This window comes from Aulonocara stuartgranti (assembly GCF_965226115.1).
Source record: "Aulonocara stuartgranti genome assembly, chromosome: 22".
Lineage (NCBI taxonomy): Eukaryota > Metazoa > Chordata > Actinopteri > Cichliformes > Cichlidae > Aulonocara > Aulonocara stuartgranti.
Genome location: NC_138957.1, coordinates 25,390,586 through 25,412,474, shown reverse-complemented (window position 1 = coordinate 25,412,474; position 21,889 = coordinate 25,390,586). Strand labels below are relative to the sequence as shown.

Genomic DNA, 21,889 nt, shown 5'->3' with positions numbered 1-21,889 from the left:
CTTATGTAAACAAAAACACTCTGTGGCATTAAATATGCAACAAAGTCTCAAGTGGTTGATGTCAGGCCTTCTTGAAGTTGCCAAAAGATGCATTTTTTTCATGTTCATTGTTATGAAAACTTTGCCTTTTAGTGCTTTGTAAGCTGAAATTACTTGCTGTGGTGATGATAGATACAAATACAAAATATACTTAAGCTGAAACTCAGGGGCCAGTGGCCTCACTTGAGAATTTCTGCCACACTCTATCGTGTTTGCTCTTCCTGGCTGGAAGGGGGAGCACTCCACTCATCTGACAATTTTAAAAGAAGTGCTGTCAAATAAGTGGGTCACACAGTGTACTGAGCCAATCCCTGGAGGAATGTGTGTCTGGACCAACCTGTTTCAGTACCAAGAAATGGAGGGGGCAGGGGGCAGGTGACTGTGACGTAAATGCAGTGAGAGTCTGGTGGAGAGAAAGAGGGGACACTGGAGTGAGATATTAGCGCATCAGTTTCTGTAATTTAGTTAAAACATTGACTTTTAACAACAAGTTCCACCCAAAATAAATCATTTTAATTTGCTTATATTTGCTGTGAACCCCTTAATGTTTTATTTATGCAAATTCTTTTATTATCAGAATCAGAATCAGAATCAGAATACTTTATTGATCCCTGGGGGAAATTATTTTTTGTTACAGTGCTCCATTTTAAACCAACATTAAGACAAGACAGACAATACGCTAACTAAGAATAGTACAATATATACATATATATACATACATACATACATAAGTCACTCATAAATAAATAGTTGGAAAAGAAACATGTGTAGCTGTAGCAGCAAACAGTGTGTTAAGTGGATGCGTTGTACAGGGAGCCACAGGCAGGAATGATTTCCTGTGTCGTTCAGTGGTGCTTTTCGGTAATCTCAGTCTCTCACTGAACGTGCTCCTGTGACTGACCAGCATGTCATGGAGTGGGTGGGAGGTGTTATCCAACATTGTCTTTATCTTGGACAGCATCCGCCTCTCCGACACCACCTTGAGGGAGTCCAGCTAAAGTTAAAGCAACAAGTTCCACTGGTAGTTACGAGAATGACCATAGGCAAAAGCTGTTTTCCCCATTTTCTCTTCATTGATTTCATTTTAAATTCCTTGTAATGCCATTCGTGGAATGTCAGAATGTTTCTCTTGCACACCCACAAACTACACCCTTTTTGGCTCCTACCTCAAAGCACACTGTGTTCTTTTGATCTGATGTGCTGCACAATAATGTTTAATATTTAGTATTTACTGTCATATTCCCATATATCATTGTGATGTTGTTTATTCTATTACTCTTGTTTTCTTCTGCTTGTTTTCTTTTTTCTTTCTCAACAGGTGATCCAGGTGATCGATATATGCATTTTTTTCTTTTTTTTTTCTGCTCATTCTGTTGGTTTTTGTCTTTTGCCCTTCTCCCCCGTCCCTCTTCTCAGCTGTTTCTCTTTCCCTCTTTCTTTCTCCCCTTCTTTCCCCCAGTCAAGTCTGTCCCGTATTCAGTAAGTGAAAATAAAATAAACAATAAAAGGTGAATCAAATGGACCATTATGGCAAGGCTGGGATGGTCAATTTGGTAAAGTAAATCCGTTGGGCATCTTTGTTTGCCTTTAGACAACAATTCTGATGGCAAAAGAGCCAAACGGGACAGGAAAAAAAAAAAAAAAAAAAAAGAATGTTTCTCTTGCGCTGGAATGTCCAGGGACCCCCACATTGGGAGCAAAGTTTTCAAAAAACCGAAAGAACAAGATCGCGAATACAAGTGGCAGAAATGGACTTCCTCCGAAGGGTGGCTAGTCTCTCCCTTAGAGATAGGGTGAGAAGTTCCGCCATTCGGGAGGGGCTCAGAGTAGAGCCGCTGCTCCTCCACATCGAAAGGAGTCAGTGGAGGTGGTTCAGGCACCTGACAAGGATGCCTCCTGGGCACCTCCTGGGTGAGGTTTTCCGGGCATGTCCCACCGGGAGGAGGTCCTGAGGCAGACCCAGTACACACTGGAGAGATTATATGTCTCGGCTGGCCTGGAAACACCTTGGTGTTCCCCCAGATAAGCTGGAGGAGGTGGCTGGGGAGAGGGAGGTCTGGGCTTCTCTGCTTGGGCTGCTGCCACCGGGACCCGGCCCCGGATAAGCGGAAGAAAATGGATAGATGTGTAGTTGTAGGTTCACAATTATGGAAGTAGAAATCGGCTAAAATGCTTCTTAAACCAGCCTTTATTTTATTCGGTGCACTTTGCAAGCACCAGTTCGGACTCTGTTTTTCCTTCAGAGATGCTTTAATTATTCGTGGCACAGATTTGACAAAGTGCTGATCAATATTGATATGATAGCATCACACAGTTGCTGCAGATTGGTGGGCTTACATCAGCAATGCAAATCTCCTGTTCTACCACACCACAGAGGTGCTTTATTGGTCTTATATCTGGTGACAAGTTCAAGAAGGCAGTTTGAGATGATTTGAGCTTCGTGACATGATGTGTTGTGCTGCTGGGAGCAACTGTAAGAAGATCAGAATCCAGATGGTTTTAATTTCCATTGCAAATAGTAAAATTAACACACAACTAAAACGCATTCGATGATCTTTTGTGCTGTGTTTATTACCCACTGGACAGCCTATTTATTCACTGCATACCACACTGTTACACAGCAAACCAGGATGCTTTCTGTGGTGGAGTGATACAAGGCCACCAGCAGTTTCCCATCCACGGTGGTCATAAAGGGATGAGCATGGTCAGCAAGAACACTTAGGCAAGCTGTGAAATTTAAACAATGCTCAATTAGTACTAATATCACCACTGGCAGCCTGAACTGTTTATTTAATTTAGGTGAGGTCTGTGCAAATTGTAGTCTCGGTTTCTTGTTATTAGCTGACAGGAGTAACACCTGGTGTCGTCTTCTGTTGCTGTAGCTCATCTGTTTTATGGGTGTGCACTGAGAGATGCTTACCTTGGTTGTAAATAGTGTTAATATTGTTGACTATTAATTTTTGTGATAGTTTTTCCTGACAAAAACAAGACGATAACCAAATAAGAACTAATGCACTTGGACAGAAGCTATGATGAAATGGATTGACACGATTGACACGAATAAAAACAAGATGAAAATGTTTTGGAGAAACGAGATCCACTCGGTATGAATTAAGTTGGGGAGGCGGGACGAGTTTGGAAGTGATCCAATTAGAAGTAATCTCCTTGTGCAGCAAGGTGAGACGCGGAGAATTTGATGTCCAGGGAGTAAGAAGAGCATACATATGGATATGGACACATTTTGCACTTACTGTCAAGAAAAATAAGCAACTTTCGCTAGTCTTTACACTGTCTATATGCCAACCATGCCAGGTGTACCTAATAAACTGACCGACGTGTTTACATGAGCTTCTTGTAATCATAAATCACTTTTCTTTAACACCGTTGTCACGAGTCACATTAATCTTTGGCGCTGTCATCTTTTTATTCAAACTTAGTGGAATAATGTAACCCTCACCTACACATAAGAAGATGAAGATTAATGGATGGAGTGTCGTCTCAGCAGCTTTCAATTCTGCTCATGCTCACAAATATCCTTTTCATCAAATGCTAGACTTTTATCATTACCTGTCAGAAGTGTGTGTTGCTTGTTAAATACTTGTCAGATCTTGTAATGGCCTGACATTCATTTCAGCGAAACCACAAAACAAATAATGGAAGGCTTTGTGGAAAATTTTAGCCTCTGTGTAAATGTTCAATCAGCTTCCTGCTTTTACGCCACGAGGGACGAACTGTGCCTGGAGCGATCTGATCTGCAGCCACAGAATTATAATCTGTCATGTTAATGATCATTTTCTATTGACATACGAGTGTGAAATGGGTATTACAGTGTTGCAGTGTCAAACCATTTACAGTCCAGCTGTTCAAAACACTTCACGTCGAACAATTATAAGCAGAGAAGCGAGGGCAGGTCGTAATAGTGATTTGGCCCCTTTTAAGACATCATTATGGCAGTTATGATTCAGTCGGCTATCTCCATTGACTTCCCTGCCTCTGCCGGTATGTTTCTGCCAACTTAAGTAAGGCGTGCCATCCTTCACTGATGGATAATGGCAAGCTATTAGGGATATCATAAAAATGACAGTGACTGTATTTTCATGGAGCTGGATAAGGCACACGTTGTCCTGCTTGTAGCCTCGTTAATGATACGATGAATTATCGGCACTCATTCCAGATGCATACAAATGTGCAAAAGTCTTGAGCTACCAGTGATTTCTTTATATTTTCTAGGTGTAGTGATTTATTGAAACATGTGCAGACATGTATGGAAATACAGCATGTGAGACCACAAACAGAGTTTGTACAATTCTAGCATCTGTCTCATAATTTAAAATGGTCTTCAGAAATAGCTCTCCAGACTTCTTGAAGGACATTCAAACATCTTCTTTGGATGTCGGCTGCCTTTTGTTCTGTTCTCTGTCGAGATGATCCCCCATTGCTTCAATAATGTTGAGGTCTGGGATAATCAGGGTAATCCGTGACTGATAGTGTTGCGTTTTCTATCCAGGTACGCTTTGGTGCATTGGCAGTGTGGTTTGGATCATTCTCATGCTGAAGAGTGAAGTTGTTTTCAAAGTCGCTTTAATAATTCCATCAATAGTGACAAGATCTTGAATACTGGCTGAAATGCAGACCCCAAACATTGATAGAGCCTCAACCATGCTTTATAGATGACTGTGTTACCACTCTTCTATACATATTGAAACACCTTGAACCAAAAATTTCAAATGTGGATTCATTAATACTCAATAAGACCTGTTGCCACTGGTTTTCAGCACAGTTCTTGTGTATTTTAGCATACAACAGGCTTTTTTCCTTGTTTCCTTTCCTTAAGAATGGCTTCTTGACAGCCATCCTTCCACTGAGACCTTTTCCGCTGAGGGTTCAGTGAACAGTAGATGGATTAACTGAATGCCAGATGGATCTCTCAGGTCCTTTGTCAGGTCTTTGCTGGATTCTTTCCCTTTTTTTTAATAACGTGACTTTCAGACGCCGTTCACCTGCTGTAGATAGTTTTTTTTGTTTTTTTGTTTTTTAGGTCACCTCTTCTTTTGTCTTTAACTTGTCAAGTTTTCTCAGGGATTGTAAGGATAGACTGCACACCGTTACAAGATATGCCCACTTCTGACTAATAGAGCTTACATGTGATATACTGTTCAGCACTAAAACTGCTAACTTAAAGTATACAGAACATGGGTGTATGCCTGTAGTGTCGTGTTTGCTGTAAAAGTGCCCTGTCATGTGTGATGTCAGTAGTTATCACAAAGACTAGATGTCATTTTTAAAGGAAAAGTAGAGCTCTAAATTTGGAAACATGCTTTTGACTTTTACCACTCTGTGTCTCTGCTCTGTAATATTTCACGCTCTCCTGCAGCCTGTTTCTCAGCACTGCCCTGCAGCTTGATCCAGATTTCATTAGAGCCTTTAAAGATGCTCTGGCTGCCGTTTGAAGGCGCAAGGCAGAGAGGCAGCGGACGTACAGTGCAGGCACATTAGTCCAGCCCGACACTGATGTTTAGTCCTCCTTTAAGAGGAATTTTCTAACCGGCGTCCATGTCTCATCGAGTTGATTTAAAGCCTTTTCTCAGTATTAATGAGAACAGAAGGTGAGGCAGAGCGAGTGAGAGATTCTTCACGACTCGACGGCCTTATCATTAAGATGATGTTTAGATAATCAAGGATAAAGATTGCTCTGGGATGATAATTTATCTGATGTTCTGTGCTTGGCATAGTAATGGTGGATTTGTTGAGGCGCTGAGTTTGCCATCTTGTGGTTGTGAAATGCAATGCAGAAAGAATTTGAATAAAACCAGCTTTAAATAATTGGTTTGGACAAAACCCTCAAAACGAACATTTCCGATGGCGTAAAGCTCAAGGTCAGTTTCTGATCCTCTTGGCCACTTGCCCGTTTAACATATACCCCGTAATCGCATGAGCAGACTTGAGAGAAGGAAGAAAATACATTACCTCAGAATAATAAAGGCTTTCTGTATGAATTATGTAGCACTGCTGTGGCGGTTGATATTAATTCCTATGCAGTCAGTAGGAAAAAGCTCAAGACCGATGCGTGACTGTGGGAAAATAGAGAGGAAATTGCTGGTGCTTGCAGAAAACCCGTTGGTTTATGCATCTACAAGAGCTCCAGTGCAATCCCCTACCACATATTAGAGCTGCCTACAGTATTGCTGTGGTTATGAGCTGCTGCTGCAGAGCAGGAATTCAATGATAGACAACTCTGAATTATAAAGAAAAAGGCAGAAAACAGGAATAAAACAGTAAAAAATGTGGTAAAATGTGTCAGTATCAGTTATAATATCAGCGACAGCCTCTATCTTCAGATCCAGGATTTGGAAAGAAACACAGTCATGTGGAGAGAAAGCACAAATACTGTTGCATCAGAAAATAGTCCATATTTTCTTTTCTCTTAAGTGCACTCTGGACAAAATCCTCGGTGCACTGCAGAGTTATTGTTCCTTCTTTACTCCAGCAGAGGGCAGCAAAGTCTTCCCATAAGTCACTGTGCAGCTAATTCAGTATATAGGAAACGTAAAGATGTGTATTTTTTGCTTCTTCTTTTAAAAGGAGAACAACCTGGATTTATTTTATTTCTAAACTTTGCCCTCGACATCAGTAACATGCTAACATCCTGCAGCACTGATGCTTCCTCAGTCTTATTAATAGACAAAAGGTCCTGTCAGTCTGCGTGTGACAAAAACAAATAATGATAACTGTGTTCTCAGCTCGCATTCAGTCTGTTCAACAAGCCATGAGTCACTCTCTGCTCTGTAATCTGTTTTTCTAATAAAATTCCAACTTTACACTGACGGTGACATCCCCCTGTTAGAAACCACCTTCTCCTTTATCTCCTAAAATAGACCTCAAGGCGCTCACTTTTTAAATGGTTATTCAAAAAAGCTTTCTCTGCTCCTGCACACAGAAAGGAAGTTTGTAATAAGTGATTTTCTCAGGTAATTGATAATCAATTTGACCAATAGAAGATCAGAAATGCTTGTTTTGTTCAAGATCCTTTAAAAGAAAAAAAAAAGTGATTTTTGGTTAAAAACACAAATCGGAAATTAAAATTGTTCCTAAATCATTTAAGCATAAGTCTGCTTTCATAAAATCCAGACAAGGACCTTTAAAAAAGCTTTAATGACATTTGTCACTCTATTTTTGCTGCTAAACAAAGATTCTGGTGCAGATGTTTGTTTGTTTGTTTTTTGCCTTCCTGTCATGTAACGGTAACTGTGCATCATCCATGATTTAGAAACTTGAATGCTGAAGCGGATTACTCAATGCTTCACTGAATAATTATGCAGGATGCAAAATGAACTTCAGCTGTGTGGCGATGCAGGCACGTTTATGACTCCTTTTGAAGTCGATAAAGAAGCATTTAACGGAGTGAACTTATTTGTCGTCATCAGCAATGGATAGCTTAAAGAGATGCAACAGATCTGGGAGATGAACGAAAGCAGTTTCTGAGATCTCATAAAGCTCACTCTGCAACCTCAAAAGGTTTTGAAGTTAGGGACGTCTTTTTTTAGTTCGAGTTTAATGTGTTGATTATTGGCTGCATACAAAAGATGAATGCGTCCACCACAGCATCAGCTGTTGGTTTGTTTGTTTTTATCTCATCCAGGTGAAAGAGTGAATCTGAGTATTGGTCAGATTTTTGCTTTCTTAAGGGACTTTAATTCTTCAAAGTGTGTGCAATCCAGCCAAGCAGGGACAGTGAAACTCATAATTGTTTTACTTGGATCACAGATGAACTACTGCATCGATGACGTTCTGGTTTTAAACTGGACGTGATGGTTGTGATTCATCAGTCACAGTGTGGGGATCCCCTCAATCTTACACTCTATTTTAGTTTAAATGGGGATAACAATGCGCAAAACCTACATCACAGATTAATTGTGTGTGTGTGTGCCTTTTACGTCCTCACAGCCCATGTTAGATGCTGCTCTAATGAAGCTGGTACAACAGGGTACAACATCCGCATCTCCACTGCAGTGCCTGATTTAAAAAATATTATTATTTTATTCTTTAGGAGGGAAAAAAGGTTTTGTGAGGTTTTCTTTCTTGACAAAGCTGAACAGCTTTTTCATTCATACCCATTCAAGGAGTCTGAGGCTGTGAATTATTTATTGCAGTTCTGATGTTGCATCTGGGTCAACGCCCACCTCCCCCCCCGCCCCCCATTGTACCGTAAGCATCTGCGGCGTCTCAGCTTGAACTCTTTTCGTGGACTTTATTCCTTTTCCGGAGCTTCTGGGAGATTTAAAACTCTGTTGTGATCTTGCGAGCAGAAAACTAATTTAGTCTTTAAAACATTAAAGACATCTAAACAGCTTTAAGTGGATTTAAAGCTGCTAATTACCCCATTGATGCATGATAATATGCTTTGTTGGCGAGCAGTATAAGCACTGCTCGTGTAAATTGGCAGAAGCAACTGCAACTTAAAAGCGTTTTAGTAATTCGCTGGTAGTTGACATTCACAACATGCCTGACATTTAACAGGAGCTCAAAACACACACACATACAGTGGTTACTTTGGTAAGTGGTAGATCCTTCCATTTATTCACTTCCAGAGCTCCTCAGGTAGTGATTACACTACTTAGCTGCAGTGTAAAGCACACAGGTGAGAAGATCATTGGTTGAGTAAATGTCAAGCGATTGACAAAGTGATTATAAAGTGATTTTCATGTGGCTGCCTGTTAGTTTAGAGAGGACATGTACCCAGCCAGCTAGAGTCTTACCGGTGGAAATGCCACACTGATCTAAGAGAGGTCAGAGGCTAACAGGCTGGACTTGGATAGCACGGGAACTCAGCACTACAGGAGGTTAATGTGATCCCGAGCTGGACTTTGTATTGAACTTAAAGTGTCTCCCTGGAGGTAAGACACATGCTTTATTAACATAATGCGACATCATCACACAAACTTGATGGTGATGCTCATATTAAGGATGGTAAACATGAAGATATCTCCAGAGTATCTACAAACAAGCTTCGGCTTCACACGTTTTTATTTCTGCTGCTGGATCTCAATGATGTCAAAACCAACGGATATTCTTACACGGTCATCTCAGACACACACCTCTGGCTGTGAGCAGAGAGGCGCCACCGTCCTGTATTTTTACCTGGAACATTCACATTCAACACATTGTGTTTGTGTGTGAAGCTGTTTGTGATTTCAGAAAACTGTGTGAAATTATGCTTAAAAGTGTTTGTTGCACTGCTAGAGTTAGGTCCAGAGTGGATTTTATATCAAACGATCAAGACGATTGATGTGATAAAAGTGCAAAGATGTTTGGGAATTACAGATATTTTTATACACGCATTTTCAGAGGCTCATGGCAAATGAAGCAGGCATAATATTCTGAAGTTGAAAAGTAGACCAAAGACATGCTGGATGATTACATCTCTCGGCTGACCTGGGAACGCCTCGGTGTTTAAGCAGGAGAAGGTGACTGGGGAGTGGGAGGTTTGGGCATCCTTGCTTAGGCTTGCCCTGCAAGGATCCTGGTCCTGTATAAGTGTAAGGAAATGAATGGATAGATTCAAAGCTGTGAATATATATATATGCGTAAATAAATATATAAGTATAAATATGAGGCACAAAGACATGTCAGTGAAGTGAGTCAGGCCATCATTAGGCTGAAAACTCAAACTAAACCCATCAGCTAGAAAACAGAAACTTTAGGATTGAAAGAACTAAAACGCATGACGACAGAATTATTTCCGTGTTTGAGGAAAACTACTTGGTTAGATGTCGTAAAGTTAAGAGCAGTCTTGAGGAGGCAGGCGTATGGCTGTCTAAGCCTACAATCAAGAGACGGATTCATGAATGGAAATACAGTGTGTTTACAACAACGTGCAAACTGCTGATTGCACTCAGGAACAGGAAGGCCAGATTAGCCAGAAGTCATCCAAAAAGACGCTGCACAGCTCTGGGAAAAATATTTGGACAGTTGAAAGTAAGATTAACAGGATTATATAGTCAGCACTTCATAGTGTCCAAAGCAAACTGTAAAAGCAACCCAGGAGAAAAACCGAATATTCTTTAAGGGCCAAGTCAGTCACCTGATCTCAGCCCAACAGAGTATTTGCTTTGCTTTTGATTATTAAAACCAAAACTGTATTTAAAAAATGTCTGCAAGTCTCAAACAGTTACTGCAATTTGCACATTATGGACCCGATGTATTACTATACATGACATTATTTTAAAAACTGCAGTATTTGTTGGCAAAAGCTGGTCTAACAGGGTGGACTGCTCGATAGTTTTCTTTCTGTTTTCTTTCTTTTTTCAACAAATAATTGTAAATTACTCTGTGTTTAGGTTTTTGAACTCTTGGATTGTTTTTGTGAATCTGAAGTGATAAATAATTAGTTTCCATTTTAAAACACAGCAGCAACAACAGCACGGAGGGGAAGCTGTGGCTCATATTTCATCAGACGTCTTTGTACTGTAGGTGCCGGCTCCCCATTGTTAAGAGTGTCAGTTTCATAATCTCAGTAAAAAGATGTGCGTGCACACTGCAGTGGCGGATTTTGAACTGACTTTAATCTCATTCATTAAAAAGAGAAAAAGCTGTATTTCCCCAAAAACCAGCTCTCTGTTGTTTAGCTGGTGTTTCGTGTCCTGAACAAGGTTTAGGGTCAGTTTTACGCTCTGCATAGGAGGAAACACATCCAGCCAATGAAAATCTGTGTTTGAGCTGGATGGAGACGAATCGTTTCCTTTTTATTTTTCTTATTTATTTATTTTCTGTGTACTGCTCCCAGAGGAGTAGAAGCAGGAGAAATCCACTTCACTCTCGTGCACACACTTCAGAGGCCGAGCTGGAAGGAGGACAGAGCTGCTGCATAATAGCAAGTGGTTTAGAAGTTGAGACTCATACACCTCGAGTAGATTCCTTTTCTCAGATGTTGTTTCGACAAACAAATGAGTGAAAATGGAAGTGATGATGATGATAGGGGATGAGAAGGACAGCTGGTGAAGGAGGACAAGCCCTCAAAGTTGTAACTGAGGAAGAAAAGGAGTCTTTGAAGTGCAGACTTGCACTAACTGAGCCTTCTGCAGACGCCTACACTGGATAGAAAAATACATTAGGAAGGAGAAGGAGGCAGGGGGGAACCATGTGAATGAGGGCGAGGAAGACTGTTAAGGAGAAAGATGATGATGAAACAGAATAGCGGATGGCATGAATGAAGAGCTGGGGGGGGGAGTAAATGAAAGACACAATGACGGAGATGACAGTGTGAGGGCGGAGGAAGAGTGGGGAAGAATGAATCAAACAGAGGACTGGAGTTAAAAAAAAAAAAAGAGTCTGTGTTACAGAGAGAAAATGTACTGGAAACGAGCTGAAAGGTAGAACAAGGTAGATGATAGCCCCCCCCCCTCGCATGTGTTCCTGAAGAGTCGACTACTGTAGGGGTGCAGAACTGGCAGACTAGTGGTAATAATAGGAGATAATACATACACCCGTCCCACATATACTAGGAGAGGAGGAGGAGGCGTAGGAGGTAGGGAAGCCTTGTCAGAAGAGGACAGGAGGGAGGGGAGCAGAGGAAAAAGTGATGAGGTAAGGGTGGAGGAGGATGAGGTAAAAATGGAAAGATGAAGGGAAATCGGAGATGGATGATGGGAGGGTGTAGAGGGAAGCATCACTGGGACTTTCCCTCAGCTGTTTTCTTCCCTCCTCCCTCTTTTTATAAAGGCGGGGGGGGGGGGGGGGGGGGTTAGCAGAGGCGAGAGAGAGACTCTCTGTAAGTCATGCATAGCAACTTTGCTCAGGCACACTGAACGCCTCTCCAAAAACCAAAAAAACACAACAAAGAGCCAAGACTCCTTCAAGGCAGCTGCTCACTCAGTCAGGAAACCCACATGTGGGAGAAGACACTTCGAGCTTTAATCACCTCAAAAGATCCAAATTTAGATCGAGTTTCCACCAAGAGAACATCTCTTAAATTGGATTTTGATCCGGCTGAAGTGCCGTGCTGTGGCCGTCCTGCTTTTGGAGCAAGAAAATTTAATTTCCCTCCTTCCACTGGATCGTTTACCTGAGGCCAGCCTATCCGTTTCTTTTCTTCTTTTTGGAGATGAGATCCAGTCTTATGCAGGTCAAGCCTGTAGCTGCACAACAATGCAGTGTAAGTGTTTCTGAGCTGATATTTGTGTGTGCATGCACCCTTGCATCGTGTGCTGATTATCTTTTTTTCTCTGTTTTGGTTATGGGGTGAGTAAGTGTATATGCAGCCTGGGGAGGGGGGTACACAGTGTGCACAAGTTTGTGCATTTTGGCAGTGAACATTGCTGGTCTGATGTGGGAGGCAGTGAGTTTTCCTCCAACACTGAGCGCCTTTGTTGACTTCATAAATTATAGAACAAATCAGCCGTCGGGGTTTATTCGTGTGGTAAACATTTTCTGCATCTGTTAAAGTTGCTGAGATTGTTTTTGAAGTGCAAAATACACTCTTAGACTCTCATTAATACATCTGACATGCTTAATTCTGTAACTAATTGTTAATAGATATGTATTAATGCCTTATTGGTCTGCTATAAGCTGACATTTTTTTGTGTTTCATCTGAAAAATCTCTCGCATCCTCTTTATATTGCATTTATGAAGAACATGGTGGAATATAAGCATTGCATTTTTGGAGGAAAATATTGAACTATACTCCACTCCATTTATTTGTCATATCTAGCCACTAGTTAAATTATATACTAAAGTTATTTTTGCTAAATATAGATCAAATCTGGATGATTAATTATTAGATAACCTACCGTTTTGCAGATACAGCTGATTCTGTTGTTCTTTATAAGCACATAAAGTGTAATTTGGTGATCTGAATACTTACTTCACCACTTTAAAGGAATCTCATACAACACTGTATGAGATGAGTTTGGGAGAAACTGCTTGACTTTGAAAATTTGAGCTTTGTCTGTGTGTATGTTAAATGTTCACAACATGTGTAATTGTTAGGGACTATGGTAGGAACAGTGGGCGGTTAAAAGGGTAAAAAATGCGACAGGAAGCACTACATGAGAGCAAGAGGGGCATATACGTGATTTTAAACATGACTATAGAAGAACTTATTAAAATGATGGATTTTCTGCTACAATGTGTGACGGTAGCGGGAGGAACGGAGCTGAAACCTTTTAATAGTGTACTTGCTCTTGTCCTCTCCCTCTCTCGCTTCGATGGAGCCATAAATCTGAACACACTTTGCAGTTATTTCCTATTTGAGACACATTATGATCCACTTTTGGACGAGTTGGACTGCATTAAGAAGTCTGAGTTAATGCCAGCCACCGAGTCCACCGATATATCCACTCGAGGGTTTTCTGGAGAGATGCTCTGACCTCCTCAGCAGTAATTTCCTGTTGCTGTCAGGAACCTCTTTAATTAGTTAGAACCACTGAAATCATAACAGACCTCCTCCTACCATCCTCCCCTCCCCTCCTTTTCATTTCTATATATATCACTCTGCTGCGAGAACCAGGCAGCCCCAGGGACTCCTGTACATGTGTGCTCATGCATGCTCCCTCCTGTGTGCGCTGGTGTCTTTTGTGCAAAAATGTTTTGGTGCAGAGAGCGTGTAGTCTGTGTGTGCATGTGGATATTTTGGCGTGCACCCATGGAATAAAATATTCAGGTGACAAGCAGGCACTCGGGTCCTGGAACACTCTGGTATTCTTCTGCTTCTCCCAGCTCTCTGCAGGAGCCCTGTGTGCAATTACACTGCCTGGAGTTTCAGATCAGACTTCCCTCAGTATTCCTGCCTGTTTTTGGCTTTTTTCCTGCAGCGTCTTCACTAAAATAATCTAAAGTAGGAAAGAAGACACGTACTGTATGTATCTGTAAATGTTATTGCATAGAGTCACAGATGGAAATGGAGGATAAAGAGCAGAGGGGCGTGCAGAGAGTTGTTGTTGCCTGCAGCCTCGAGAGCACTTTCTGCATTATACATCAACCTCTTTCTTTTTTCTTTCCCATCTTCTTTTCTGCCCCAAGTTGCTGCAGGAGATATCAAAGGCACGAGCTCCTCTTTAACCTCGACTGGATGTGTTTGTAGTTGAATGGTGGGACACAAACGAAGGACACAACTTCTCACCATTGCAGACGTAGTGAAGGTCAGAGCTCGAGGCTCTTGAGTCCAAACAAGAGGCCAGTCGGCGCACTCAGAGAAATTCAGAGCTCCTGTTGCCATTTAAAACACTCAAAGTGCCTTGAAAGGCTGAAAGGACATGAATGGGCCACAGTGAAAATGAACCGAATGACTGGTGATAATTGGTAATTGGCTGTGTCCCGATAGGTTGCTTCTCTAACAGGTCCTGTCTTGGCCTCTAAATGAGATGCGTGACCTTATCATTGGTATTGACAGTTGAATGGTGGGGGAAGAAAATGACTTTATCTTCCTCCTCTTGGCCTTTTCAGAGCGAGCACCATTGTGTCTGTGACTGTGGAATACTAAGCATGACTAAAGTCCCGAATGTGCACCATCTTTTGGTGTTAGCTTTTGATTGACTTCTTAGTTTGTTGCATTTTTTTTTTGAGTTCTCAAGATGTGAAAATATGTGTGATTCCGACATAAAAGATGAAGAAAAAATATAATTAATATGTTGGATTTTGTGCAAGCAGTCCACCTGGGCCAATTTTCTTTTCCCTCTTGTTTTCACAGCAGCACCCAGGGCTGGAAGACGTCAGCCCCAGTGAGGAGGTGACGGATACGGAGGACAACGAAGAGGAGGACCTGGGCGTCCTGGATGACCAGCGGAGCATCATTCTCCACCTGCTCTCGCAGCTCAAACTGGGAATGGATCTCACACGGGTATGACACAGAAACACTGACTCTATAAGAGAGATGGCATCCTTACTTATGAGAATTAGTTCAGCCAGGCCTCAAAGTCATGTACTAAACCCTCCTAAGTTCCTCCTGCAACTGTAACTCATCTTTACATCTATTCTTTCTTCTTTAATGCGGTGTCTGAGTTAATTAGCATCATATTTGTTGTCATTGACGTCAGCTAGGTTCTGTAATTTGGCATCTTTCTACCACAGCTGCTTTCTTCGCCTTGGGCCTTTCATGGATGCAAATGGAAAGGCAGAAGAAAGTCAAGTTACCAAAAAGTTCTTGGCTATGAAGTTTGATTTTAGCAGCACTGACTGAAATAAAATGTGTCACAAAGTGTCTATCTTTCCTTTGCGTTGCTTTCCTAGGTGGTGCTGCCTACTTTCATTCTGGAAAAGCGATCACTGCTGGAAATGTACGCTAACTTCATGGCGCACCCCGACATGTTCCTGTCAATAACAGCGGGGGCCACAGCTGAGGACCGAATAGTCCGCTTTGTGGAGTATTACCTGACTGCCTTCCACGAGGGGCGGAAAGGTGCCGTGGCAAAGAAACCCTACAACCCCGTGTTGGGGGAGACCTTCCACTGTTCCTGGGAAGTTCCTCGGGACAAAGTCAAGCCTTTGGACAGATCGAACCCGGGGTCGGCTCGGGAGCCAAGCAGAGGCCCCAACAACACACAGCAGGACGAGGACTCACCGGGAAGCTGCTACAGAGTGCGTTTTGTGGCCGAGCAGGTGTCCCATCATCCCCCTGTGTCCGGGTTTTATTGCGAGTGCCGGGAACGGAGGATGTGTGTCAATGCCCACGTGTGGACCAAGAGCAAGTTCATGGGCATGTCTATAGGAGTGTCCATGGTGGGAGAAGGTGAGCCAGTCTACCACAAACCTTCTAAAATACTGTGGGTCAAAAAAAAGTTATCACAGAAAACAATCAGTCTCCTGCATTCATGCATTTTGTTTTGATCTTTACTTTATTTTTATTAATGCATACAGCTCTAGCTGTAAGCACAGCCACATGCACCTGTTCTTGATAGCTTCTGTTTGCAAGGGGCAGCCAATCAGAAGAAAGCTGTCTTAAAGGGAGAGGAGAAAAACGGCTTGTTAGCAGATGAACAGTGTTATGCACCTGCATAAGATAAATAAGCATAATTTTGAACTGTGAATCATGTAAATCTACTCTGGCAGGGTCAAGAATATGCTATGCAGCCACAAGTGAGAAAAATAGTTCCCCTTTAATAAAGAACAATCCCTCATTTAGTGTAGCTCACCTTCTAGCATCTACAGGCTATGTAGAAAGTCTCTAAACAGTGTGTCTCACCAAAACTGCCTGCCACTGTCTGTGTGAGGACTATAAGATCCCTCCTGTGGCAATCAATAGCCCAGACCTCTCTGCTGGTACTGTTACATCGTGTACAGTAAGCTGTCAGGGATGAGTCACCCTGAGCCGAGATACAGGAAGTCCTTGGGCCCAATCAACTAAATCCGGATACATAAACTGACCACCTGCCACCAGGTTGTGATGCAGCAGTTCGTTGTCATGCGCGGAGGCTGATGCTGCCGTCAGAGAACACGATGACCGTCACCCCAGGATCCATTGATTGGTGGATTTATTTTTTGCAGTGGCGTCTTTCCTGACAGCAGCTGATACTGTAGTTTTATAAAGAGGCACTGATACTGATTGGCAGTGAGTCAGCAGCAGAATAAGAAACGGCAGCTGATGCAGCCTGAAAGCTACACGAGATGCTAGATTTCGGTTTGACCTGGATCTCAATGTATGGAGCCTCCTAGAGGTCGTGTAGGATAGAAAAAAAGAATAATAAACCTTTTTATACACTGATGTGCCACATCTGGATTAACTGAAGTTCTTTGCTTTAATCTATGACATGCAAAAGCATCTTTAGAACCTTTACATGATTAGTTGAAAACGTGCTCAGGATGTTATCTCATTACTTGACTGATAATGGACTTCAGTACTCAGGAGAGTGACAGTTATTGAAAATATATTAATATGTATATAATTAACATGAAATTGCTTGTTTGTTTTTTAATATTGTGGCCATCATTAACACTTTTATATAAGTGCTACGTAAGGGTTTTGCTGACTGTAGTGTAAGCCTTGGATTAAACAAATATAAATCCTATTTCTTGAAAAGTTGGGTTATTTTCTAAGAAGAAAAAAAAATCACTGAAATAATCTATAATATCACTTGAACCTTTATTTAAGTGACAGAAATACAAAGAAAAGACTTTGAGTAGTTAATTGCACTTGGAAATGTACAAGATGTCAGGATTTGACAGCTGCAACACACATGGCATGTTTACTGATGCATTACATCAGCCTTCCTTTTAATAAAACCTTTTAATCGCTTTGGTACTGAGGATATTATGTTGTAGTTTTGCAGCTGGAAATTTTGTCTTGCTTGCTGTAATGCCTCAACTCACCTCAGCAGTCCTGGTCACTGTTGTGTGATTCTCCTTTTTATGAAGTGCTGTACTTTTTCAACAGGAGATGGATTTGGACTGGCAGCAGGTCAAACGCTCACTCTGTCTGTGAAGTTGTGTCTTTGTAGCCATGAAGACATTGTCCTGCTGAAATGTGCATGATACTTCACCTGCTACCAATTAACTTGCTTAATGCTACAATCACACTAGCAGGGGTGTCGAACTCCAGGCCTCGAGGGCCGGCGTCCTGCAAGTTTTATATAATACCCCGGGTCAACACACCTGGCCTCTGGAGAACTTCTAGGCATGTTGGGGACGTAACTTAGCCTTTAAATGAGCTGTGTTGGATCAAGGACACATCTAAAACCTGCAGGACACCGGCCCTTGAGGCCTGCAGTTCGACATCTGTGCACTAGGGAAAACCACAGAACGACCCAAGGTAGCATGACAAGTATGCAGTCTTGTTGCCCTTGAAATGATTGCTTTGAAGACTGGAATCAGGATTGCAACCACTTGCAGTTAGTTGCAGTCTTCACAGTGACTTTAGTGCAAAAATGGTCAAAGAAAAAGTCGGGGTCAGTCTGCTATCAGGTGTGATTGAATGAGGTCAGGTTCAGATACAGTGCATGCAAACTGTTTGTGATAATATGGAGATTAACTGTTCGCAGAAATTCACATTAACTATTCACATTCAGAGTCCAGGCAGAATCGTATTGGAAACAGAAATTACTCCACAAATACTGATGTTGTTGCTTCAGGACAGTGACTTATGTGGTGTAATTATGTGGTGCTCAGCAACTTTCCTTTTACAACCAGTTGAGTCGAGTCTGTTGTTGCAGACAGACTCTGATTGTTGCTCAAAGTTGGACCATGATTATTTTTTAAATGGAAACTTATGGAATTGGCTCATGACAGCCGAGTGACCAGTTTGTTAAGTGAACATTTTGTCGGTCAGAAAAAATGTAAAACAAAAAGTCAATGCAATAAATGGGCAACCAGCAGCATTTCCTAATTGGAGGAAACATCCATCATAGGTCTGTCCCAGCTTGTTGAATGTTTTTGAAGCCATCAAATTCTAAATTTGTATAATTTTAAAAAATACAGTTACAATTATATTTTTAAATACTTTTATGTACTTCTGTCAGTTAAAGGTTCAGATGAATCAGTACAGATTTTTGTTTGTGTTGCACTTTTCTAAATAACCCAGTTTATATATATGTGGTATTGATCTTCATATTTAATTGTCTAAAGCACCAAAGCATTTTTACTCAAAATGTGCCCTAATGTAAGAATAATGCTGAAGTATTTGCATCTCTCTAATAGTTTTTCTATGTGTTTGACTCGTAAATGAAAAGCTTCGTCACTTGAGCCCCTTGGAGGAGGAATTCATTTCTTATATTTTGTGGTTGCTACTTTTATTTGCTCTAAATGAGCTCTGAATAACTCCACCACCACGAGTTTACTCATTTACCATACAGACAGTTCTTTCAGCAGTACTTGGTTAAGCCTGGCACTCCCGTCGCTGGTTTCTCTCACTCTGTGTCATTATGTGCTCACAATAGGACCGCATGCAGTTTTTTCCCCTGAAGGCATCTTGCAGTGAAACAGCTAAACAAGTGACCTCTTGCAAACACGAGGTTATGATGGTAGAGCTGAAAATTGTTCGTGGTCATGAGAGGGGCATGGGAAAACTTGATCTAACTAAATCTCCTTGTACACTGATGACACACATGATGTTGGTGAGTGGATTATTAGAAGCACAATAGCTTTTCTTTATGGGGATTCCTGAGAGACTGAAACACAAACAAGGAGCCCAAAGAGATAAACTGGTTTCTATTTTGCTAAACATTCTCCAGTGTAGCTAATAGCTTTTATAATTGCAAATTAATACAGGTTCAAACTATATATATCCCATAATTCCGGTGTTTGATCACTCTGTTTGGCAAAATTTAAAATTCAATTCAATTGATTAATTCCTGGCACAGACGCAGCTTTTAAGTCTAGTCCAAATGTTCAATTGGGTTGAGGTCAGAGCTTTAAGAAAGCCAAACCAGCAACTGTTAACGTTTTTTTTTTTATCAGTTTCAAAACCAGTTTGATGTATATTTAGGATCATTTTCCTGTTATAACTGTGTCTAAGTTTCAACTGTTCATTTGGGTTGTTCTTTATTATTCCATCCACTTTGTTGACTGTACCAGCACCACTAGCAGCAAAACAGCCCCCAGAGCATGATGCTACCACCTCCATGCTTGACAGCTGGTACAGCGTTCTTAGGTTTGAAAGCCTCGCCTTTACTTCTCCAAACAGACCTCGTTACTGTGGCCAAATTACTGAATCTTTGTGTCATCTGACCATAAAACTTTTCTCCAGAAAGCATTTGGCTTGTCCAAGTGCGCAGCTGGAAATTTCAGTCAAGCTTCAAGGTGTTGATTTTGTAGCAGAGGCTTCTTTCTTGGTCTACATCCTCTTAGTACGGAGGCGATGTAAAACCTGCTTCACTGTCACAGTGATGCTAGTGTTTCAGCAGTTTCCACTTTATGGCCGACTTGTGTGTTTAAACTGATCACCTTTGAATCTGCAGTTTAGAAATGGGTCTAATAGCTCCAACCTGTTAAAATCTACAGTTCTCAGATCTTCACTGAGTTCCTTGGACTTTACCATTGTCCTTAGTATTGGTCAGTCCAAGGAGTGCTGTCAAACAAATCATTGCAAGCCCAAAATCACAATGACTACCATGCCTAGGATGACTGTATGTAAACTTCTATCTTGAGCATCTCAAAAGCAGATCATGCAGTCTGCTTTTTATCTTTTATTTGGTAAATTTGATGATTTTTGTTGTTCCTGTGCAATCCAGAGCTGGAAGCTGCTCATGGATCTGTTCTGAAATGCACTGTGACACATCTGTTGGAATCAGACATCATCTTGAGTGGTTTTGGTTCAGCTCCTTTTTATTGTCTTAGACTATATTAGAATGGCTTTGCATGATTCACAATTCAAAAAATAATTCCCATCTAAATGTCCTATTATGCCGTTAATATCTTATTTATGTGACCCGTCTGAACCAAGCTGTCTTTAAGGCAGCCCTCCCCGTAAGCCAACCTTCCTGTGATTGGCTGTCCCTCAAACAGGTTTTATCAGAAGGCGGCGCCCACCCACCTGAGACTGTATTAGGGACATATTATCTCATAGCTGTCGTAGAAAAAGTTTAGGACTGCCTGACACTTGAAAGGGGTAACTCGCCAATAAGCTGCCCTCATGGCTAGAAACCTTTGGCTATGTTCTATATAATCATCTACAACTTTAACAATAAATATATCAGCTTTAAAGATCTTTCGGATAAAGCTTGAACTGAAAACACATCTGAATCCATATTTGTTAAAAAAAGAAAGTGTTGCACCCCTACATGTGTGCACGTTTGATGTAAGTGTAAAGTTTTTAAACAGTGTAATGTCTGTATCTGCTGTTTAAGTCTCCAGGCTGCCTTCTGTGTTTCATAAGCGAAAAATGCTCAGTCAGTGACGGGCACATAGCTGGCTTAGTATCCATATACGAAGCCCACGCATTTAATTACTTTGACAGCTGATTGTGTTTTCAGACAAAGACGGATGGTGTGCAGGCAAATCAACTGTGCTGGCATTCCTCACCTGATTTAAACTTCTTGGAAAATGGTGTTCACACTCTTGGATTACTCAAACAATTCATTCTCACAATGAGCTTCAAAAAAAAAAAAAAAAAAAATTCTTGTAGCTGCTCTCATCATATCCTGTCGGACTGACTTTAAGAGCTCCGTCTCTTTCTCCCCGTAGGAGTCCTTTATCTCCTCGAGCACGACGAGGAGTACGTCTTCACATTGCCCTGTGCCTACGCCCGCTCCATCCTCACTGTGCCCTGGGTGGAGCTGGGGGGCAAAGTCTCCATCAACTGTGTCAAGAGTGGCTACTCGGCCACAGTGACCTTCCACACAAAGCCTTTCTACGGAGGGAAGGTACATCGGTGAGTATTCCCCCCTCTGCGATAGCTTCTTCATACATGTGATTCAGTTTAAGGACGGCTGGTTCTTGTTCACTTCAGGGAAGGCAGAGGAAGCGAAATAATTCATCTGTGAGGTTATCAGACTCTTACATATGACAGATTATGTCACCAACAGTAGTAGTTCATGCATGCAGTGGATTTCACAGCTTATGCTTCTGTCTTAACGTTTCAGTATTTGTGAGTTATTTTATAAAATGAAACATTTTAGCTGATTTAAGCAAAGAAAATACAGGAAATGTTTGCCAATAATTTGGTCATAAAGAACATTAACTATCTGTCGCACCAGAACTCTTCTTCACCGTTAAGAGAAAACAATGTTTCCCACACACTGAGTAGATGCTTGCATAAAGTTGATGTATTGAGCACACTTATGCTGTCAATGTGGCATCATCAGTGTGAACCAGGAAGTTTCATAAGAACAATCCAGGTGTGGCAGGTGGATGCTCTCCCTGAACCTGTTGTATGCAGTTTGAATGCTTCTGCTCAGTACCAAGAGAGTTAAGAGTCTGTGGCTGGGA

At 41.5% G+C, this 21,889-nt stretch overlaps 1 protein-coding gene across 2 annotated transcripts in view; it reads left to right on the top strand.

The window, feature by feature from the left end:
* osbpl10a (oxysterol binding protein-like 10a) overlaps positions 1-21,889 on the top strand; it is a 98,185-nt gene that overhangs the window by 70,198 nt on the left and 6,098 nt on the right. The window contains exons 8-10 of one of the 2 annotated variants that reach the window (XM_082520996.1): positions 14,727-14,873; positions 15,263-15,761; positions 21,146-21,332. In XM_082520996.1, coding sequence (XP_082377122.1) covers positions 14,727-14,873; positions 15,263-15,761; positions 21,146-21,332 — 833 coding nt within the window. Of the gene's footprint in view, positions 1-14,723; positions 14,874-15,262; positions 15,762-21,145; positions 21,333-21,889 lie in introns of both variants that reach the window. The other variant, XM_082520995.1, reaches the window with a different exon arrangement.